The sequence below is a fragment of the Acanthisitta chloris genome, unplaced genomic scaffold (assembly GCF_000695815.1).
Source record: "Acanthisitta chloris isolate BGI_N310 unplaced genomic scaffold, ASM69581v1 scaffold31552, whole genome shotgun sequence".
NCBI lineage: Eukaryota > Metazoa > Chordata > Aves > Passeriformes > Acanthisittidae > Acanthisitta > Acanthisitta chloris.
In genome coordinates, this window is record NW_008662759.1 from 1 (window position 1) to 7,214 (window position 7,214).

Consider the following 7,214-nt stretch of genomic DNA (forward strand, 5'->3'; position numbering starts at 1 on the left):
AGGACAAGAGGGCACAGACTCAAGCTCTGCCAGGGGAGCTTTAGGTTGGATATTAGGGAGAGATTTTTTACAGAGAGAGTAATCAGACATTGGAATGGGCTGCCTGGGTAGGTGGTGGATTCACCATCCCTGGAGGTTTTCAGGATGAGACTGGATGTGGCACTTAGTGCCATGGACTAGTAACCACAGTAGGGTTGGACTCTGTTATCTTTGGGGTCTCTTCCAACCTGGTTGATTCTATGATTCTATGAAAGGATATTTATATCTGTTTCTCCTGGGCACTGTCATCCTAGATTTCATTTGGAAGCACCATCGGCACGCATTCAATGACAGCCAGATTTTTTAAGCGTTAAACGGGGCAGCGGGCAAGAAGGAACATCTGCCTGGGTGCAAGGTCTCTGACCTCCTGCAAAATCTCTGCCTGGCAGGGGTGTTTCTATTTTTTTCTTTAAATTTAGATGTTTGTTGTTTCTGTCTAGACTGGTCATGCAGTTGGATGGACAGGGAAGCGACCCAGCCCCAGTGTGTACCTCTGTGCCTACCAGCAGCTTGTGGGCCCCAGGGGAAAGCAGGGGCTTTGTCTCCCATTCCTGGCTGCCCCTGGTGCCCCAGCTGCTCAGGTAGGACACAGGAACTCAGCCCCAGCACTGGTGTCCTTGGTGTCCCCAGTGTGTCACCTCCAGCATCTACTGGTTCCAATGCCACCAAGCAGCATTAGGACCAACATGAGTATCTGCTCTTACATGTGAAGTCTAACCCAGGCTTTGTGTTTTACTGGTGTAAGTAGGTCTGCAGGGCTGCGCTGCCTTTATGATGTGACAAGGAGTTGGCTGCTAGCATATTTGGGCTCAGCGCTGGCAAAATAATCCTTCTGGCCCTCCTGGGGAGGGTCTGCCAGCAAAATCGCCCTTTGGGGCTGTGTGTTGTGCCTTTCTTGTGGGGCAAAAGAAAGCAGTGTTAGTTCAGCTAAAATGGAGAAAGTAAGCTACAAATCTTTACAGCTTCCCGTAGCTTCTTGTGTGTTGTTATTGTTTGTGATCTGGGGCTGAAAGTGAGTGGTATTTGCAAGTTCTCTTTTAACTACTGAGATGGTGTATTCCAAGTCCCCTGTCATTTTAGCAGTATGCCTGTTCTGGCTTTATGTATTGGCAAGAACCTGGAAATCTTTCCTCCTAATTTTGGCTCCACCGTTTAGGATTTCTTAAAAGGTATCTTTCCTTTTGTTCCTGTTTACCAACAGCCAAAACTTAGGAGAACATCAGGCTGTCAGTGTCATCCCAAAAGCTTTCTCATGATCTAAACACAGCAAAGAAAAACCAGTTTTCCTCATCTAATTGTCATCAAAGAGAATAATATGTATAAGCAGGAATTTTAACTCTTGAGTGGATAATTAAGTGCTCTGCCAGGCTATAGCAGCTGTTCTGTGCTGTATATTGTACTGGTATTATTTTTGAAAAGCATAGAATTTAGGTTGCTTGGAGCATGAAAATGAAAGGCAGTCTGAGGCTAGATCCTAAGGTTATTGTGAATTGGCCCAGTTTCATCAAAATCCATAAAGCTGATTTATCACAGTTGATGAAAGAGGTCTCTTGCACAAAGGACATCTGCAAAGAGAGAACTGGTGCCTTCTGCTTTCCTTCAGGTTTCACAAGACTGCTATAAGGCAGGAGTAACTGTATTCCCACCTCGGCTGCTCTAAGAAGCACTTACTACTGACCCAGTTTTTGTCCCCTTTCATTTTTGCCATATGGTTTTGAGAGCTTGATCTTTTGGCTCTTAAATGTTGTATGATTTTTTTAATAGGATCTGATGGTTTGAACCCATCTACAGAGGTAAAGAGGAAAATCTTGCCTGATACCCTGCAGCCTTCTGGGTCAGTTTGATGATGGGCTGGCACATGCTATTCGACCTCTTTGTTTAATGTATTTCATAGACCACACTCTAAAGCTTTCTGTGAATATAGGTACAGCTTACATTTCTCCCTACACCAGAAGCTCCTTCTGTTGCTACAACAACAGTGCTCCATATTTTCCATTTGTAAACTCTCCTTCCCCCTTTTCAGCCTAGGAAAACACAGTCAGTATGCACAGATGTATTTGTTGTCATGTGCACAAGTAGGAAATAAGGTTCCTGTGCTTTCTGTTATGTTTCCTTTTGGCAGGCAGGAATCATCTCCATGAGGCTTCTGTTTCTTAGTTTAACAAGTGAAATGATAGCAGAAAAGCATGGCTTTGTAATGCTGCTGTCTTGGTTGCCTCGTGCTCTGTAGCTCTCTTTCTGTTTGGCGAGCAAGCCCCAGGGCAGAGGTTTTCTCTTCTTTCCCTCTGTTTAGCCCAAAGGGTGCTGTCATTCTGGGTACTGTATGAGAGTGACCAGGCTGGTCCTTCCTCCCCTGAAGGACAGGCTGCTTAAACCAACGCTCTCTCCAGCAGCCAGCACAGCCTTGGTGCCAGTTGAAAGTGCAGCTCTGAGGAAGAAATAGTGGCATTAGACAAAATTCCTGCAAAAAGGGTGGGGCAGAGGGGGAGAACCAGTGTTCTTTGCTATACCTGGCTCTGTAAAAGCAGAGGAAAACAGGTTGCTTGTTGTCTTTTCAAAAGAGCTAGAGCACCTGGTGTTGGCACCAGAGAGATGGAGGGTGGTGGGACACCCCCTTTGGCAGGACCACATATTCTGGTCAGTTTAAGGCAGCTGTGAGTATGGTGTCTGAGGATTTGTTGAGGGCTGATTGTCACAGGAGTTCCTGTAAAATCTTGAATTTGCTGAGGTGTGTTTGTGGTTTCACTGAAACCACAGCCTTCTAAACAAGGGACAGTAAAGCTTTGTTCAGGTCTGAATCTGCTTGGTGACCAGAAGTATCATTGCATCTTTGCATGTCCATGCCCTAGCTGAGGAAGAACAGTAGAAAATGTCCTTAAAAACACGAGATTATTTTTTTACATGTAATTGTGAAGATTAGTAATTGGCACTGTGATTTTGCTATTGGTTTAACTCCTCCAGTGGGCATAACTAGGGTGTTAGAAGTAGGCTAATTGTCTGTCCCTTCTAAATCCTCTGCAGAATTGCTCTGTTCATATAGGAAACTTTTTTCTTAAATACTGTGAGGAAAAAGTTCTTTAGTATTTTTATTGGGTTGTTGATACCTAAATATTGGTCCCATACTATCAGACAGTAAATCTTTATTTATTTCCTCCCTGGTTTCTGACATGGGCAGAAGGCTTTGAGGGTTATTTAAATTCCATAGGTCACAGGTCCTGTGGCATGCATAACTTACCCTGTTCCTGATCCAGAAGGATGTCACAATTGAATTACTTTATGTACCAAACTTCTTAAAAGACCTAAATCCTATAACTGAACCAGAATGTGGTAACCCAGCTGTAAAGCAAACTTCGTGTGCTCCCTTGGAAGAGTGTGTTAAGCACCCATAGTGGAGCTTTTGGTCTCTGTAAGAAGTAAGCACACAAAGGCAAGTGTTAAGCAGCTCACTCCATAAGAACATGGGATTACTCTGAAGCTGACAGGCCTGGTGTGAGGGCTAGCCCTGCATTTGTTTCCCATAACTGCACCACTTTTATCACAAAAAGAGGAACAAAATGATATGAAAATGCAAGAGAAGGCAGTGGAGGAGCAGATGTCTGAAAAATGTTTCACTTGGGTAGATTGAGTTGATGTTCTAAAATTTCTTGGAGGTGCAGATGTGTTGAAGAGGCAGTGAAAGAAAGGGGGATCTCCCACTCCTCCCTCCAAAGTGAATTTCAGGTTCTTTGGTGAGAAGCAAGAATATCTCACAGATCTTCAAAGTATCACTCTGACGTGGTCCAGGCTGGCTGGTAAACAGCGGAGTGTGCTGGTTGGACTGTGAATGCATGATTCAGATTTAAGTGACTGAGTCCAAGTCGCGTGGCTCCTTCAGCTTCCTCTTCAGTGTTGGATCTATTTCCTGAGACACATGAGCTTGACTAAAATACTGTAGAGGAGAAGTGTTCTTGTAGATATTACAGTGGTAATATCTACCAGAGGTATGCTTTTGCTTATGGACAGGTGGCTGAGAATCAGAAAGTGATGTAATTACTCCAGTTGCTTTGTTAAGCTGACCTAATAAATGCTAAAAAGAATTTTCCTATCACTTGCTTCTAAATCTTCCTGAAATTCCCACTTTAATGCTGTTCTTCAGTATCCAGGACAGTGTACCTTCTCCCTCTGGTGTCTAGAAAGGAGAGCTCTTCCTTTCCTTTCTGCACAGAGAAAAGATGAAAAGAGGCCAAACACACCTACCCCCCACTTTTATGCTCCAAGTTTTTCCTCATTCAAGTAGTTTTGCTTTTAATCACAATGCAACATAAGGAAAAACCAAAATGTGGCTCACCTAAGGAGACAGATCTTTTCCCCACACACCTGTCCTTGTCCATGGATAAAGAGAAGCACTGCTTATAAAATTCATCTGGTTAATAAACAGTCATTACAGGGAAGACAGCATGTAACTCCTGATTAGTGGCTTATGTAAAGCCGAGGCTCCAGGTTACTAAGAAACTTCTGCTACTTGCTGATGCTTGCGGGAGTGTTGTGTAAGAGCTGAGCTCTCTTAGCTTCCCAGCAGGCAGTCAGCATTTGAGTGAAGCTTTTTTTTGGCCCGTGCAAAACAAGCAGTAAGAAACCTCCTTTGTGATAGGTAACTTGTACTGATAGGAGAAGGAAAATAGAGGTACCAACTCTGAAAGCTGTGATAAAGTATTGCATTTCTTCAGTCCTGCATTTTGCTGATCTCCTTGACTGCAGGAGGAAGTCACAGCGACTTTAACTGAAGGGATTGTCATGCCTGGGGTGATGGCAGGCTAAATCAGCTGCTATAAGATGGAGTTACATAGTGTGCTGTAATTGTGCCTCAACTTCAGATTTCCAGTTCTTTGCACTGTGGTGTTCACTTTTACCTTTTCTTCTGCTCTGCTTGTCCCCTCAGCCTTGAGTAGTGGTTGACTGTGTCCCTCCTGCGTCCTGCCGACGAAAGCGGCGATGATCACGTTCATGAACAATTCGGACAGTGAGGAGGAGCCCTGCAATGAGAGAACATCCCTGATGTCTGCTGAGAGCCCTCCAGTACCCTCCTACCAGGATGGCCTGCAAGCCCCGTCAGCAGGGGAAGCGCAGGCACATAGGGTAGGTGTGCATCCATGCTGGAGAGTGAGGACATGGGATGTGATGACAGATATCCTCCTGCTACCCCTCAATCCTTCCTAGCAGACTGGCTTCTAGGATTGGCTTTGGCCAGTGTTGTTTCTCTGGTGTCACTCTCAGCCAGCAGCAGCACTGCCTGTTCCCATTTCCTCCACTGCTACGTTTTCCCCCATTTTTCATCTCCATATATACTCCTCCCTTTTCCTTCCTTTTGGTAAAGATACAGGCTTTTAATCAGGACCTGATGCACATATGACTCTTTCAGGATATCCTTTTTTGCCTTCTTGTTTTGCCAGACACCCTTTGTCTGCTCTGGTCAAATGCAGCTAATGTTAGAACAGAATCTAGTCCAACTGCCAGTAAAGCAGCAGGGTAAAGCAGCACAGCGTTGTGGGGGGTGGGGGAGGAGCTAGTCAAGCTTACGCCACCTCCAGTAACATTTTTTTCTATCTGAGTTCTGGGTATCTTGTCCTTCATGTTCATGCATCATCTACATATTTGAAGGGGCCCTTAGGATATTCCTGGTTTTGGTTTAAAAACTCCACGGTTGCAATGGGATTTTGAACACAAAGAAAAGAATCATCTTATATGTTTGCTAATATATCTTTCCAGAAGAGGCGAGCAGGTAGCAGCCGTAGCGCAAACAATATTGCTGACGGAGAAATGTCTGCCTCGGGTGTCCCAGTGAGAGAAAGCATCCTGGAGAATGAAGAGGAGGAACTGACTCTGAAATATGGAGCAAAGCATGTAATCATGCTCTTTGTGCCTGTCACCCTTTGTATGATTGTTGTCGTCGCCACCATAAAGTCAGTGCGCTTCTATACGGAGAAAAACGGGCAGCTGTAAGTGGGGTCTGAGTGTGTGGCATCCGCAGCCTCACATACACGCTCTGTGCACGCGTGGCTGTGTGCACAGGGTGCTTTCCTGGCAGGCTGGGAGAACCCTTACACAGGGAAAGGTGGCTGTACAAACGTACAAAGAGCTTGCTAAAGTATGCCACATTCACCTGTGTAAGTTGTTCCGTGCCTGCATTACAGCGATGTGTTAGCACTGTCGTTAGGGTGCCCTAGGTGAAGCTTGCGAGCAGCACAATAATGAAGCTGCTTTGTTCGGCAGCGTAAAAGGCCCAGACTGGACTCCTGGGCTGTTCACTCATAGCTGGCAGGAGTCAGGGAATAGCATGTTCATTTGGATGAGTGTCTCATTTCCTGGTGATATTTCTGGTTCCTAAAGACTCATGGTACGGATATGTAATTCCATCCAGCTCTTGCTGACTGTGCCTGACTCCTGGGGCTCACATCAGGTGGAGAAGTGGGGACTGTGGGCTCTTGAATTGAAACAAAGGAAACAAAATGGGGGGAGGGGTGCACTGTGATGAGAGGGAATAAAAGAGCTCAAGACTCTCCTACCAAGTGTGGAAAGAAAGGGTGTCCCTCCTTTCAGAACAGCACCTGGGATGTGTCCTTATAATTATCATGGAGAGGATCCAGAGTATGCAATAAAAATTCATGGCCTGGAAAGCAATTACTAAAATAATATATGCTCTAGGTCTTTTTGTTTAGAGCTCTGCCAGCCATAGCTTCTTTGTAGGAATGTGCTTTTGATAGAGACCACTAATCTTTAGTTGATAATTAACTGGAGCCCGGTCCCTTCAGAGGCTATGTCTCATGTTTGCTGTCTTTGGCAGTCCTAACTCCCTTTCTTTCCCACACACAGAGAGGTCTGGTTTTATCTAGAGCAGTTTGTTAGAATATATATACTTTATGTTGCTTTTGCTTTCTCCTGCAGGATCTACACCCCTTTCAGTGAGGACACCCCATCTGTGGGCCGGCGTCTCTTGAACTCAGTGTTAAACACCATCATAATGATCAGTGTCATCATTGTAATGACTGTGTTCCTAGTTCTGCTCTATAAATATCGTTGCTACAAGGTAAAGTCTTCATGCCAGAGCCTTTTCCTGCTAGATGCTGTGAGGAAGAGTTCAAGTGGGCCTTGCATGTCAGTGAGAAATACAGGCACTGCACTGGCTAGTCCACATCTTA

General features: G+C 45.0%; 1 protein-coding gene across 1 annotated transcript in view; it reads left to right on the forward strand.

Annotated features, from left to right (window-relative positions):
* The first annotated feature begins 4,954 nt into the window (after positions 1 to 4,954).
* Positions 4,955 to 7,214, forward strand: part of PSEN2 (presenilin 2) — a 10,912-nt gene continuing 8,652 nt past the window's right edge. Inside the window, exons 1-3 of the mRNA XM_009070724.1 lie at positions 4,955 to 5,154; positions 5,785 to 6,014; positions 6,961 to 7,102. Of these exons, the coding sequence (XP_009068972.1) occupies positions 5,011 to 5,154; positions 5,785 to 6,014; positions 6,961 to 7,102 (516 nt within the window). The 5' untranslated portion in view covers positions 4,955 to 5,010. The remainder of the gene's footprint in view (positions 5,155 to 5,784; positions 6,015 to 6,960; positions 7,103 to 7,214) is intronic.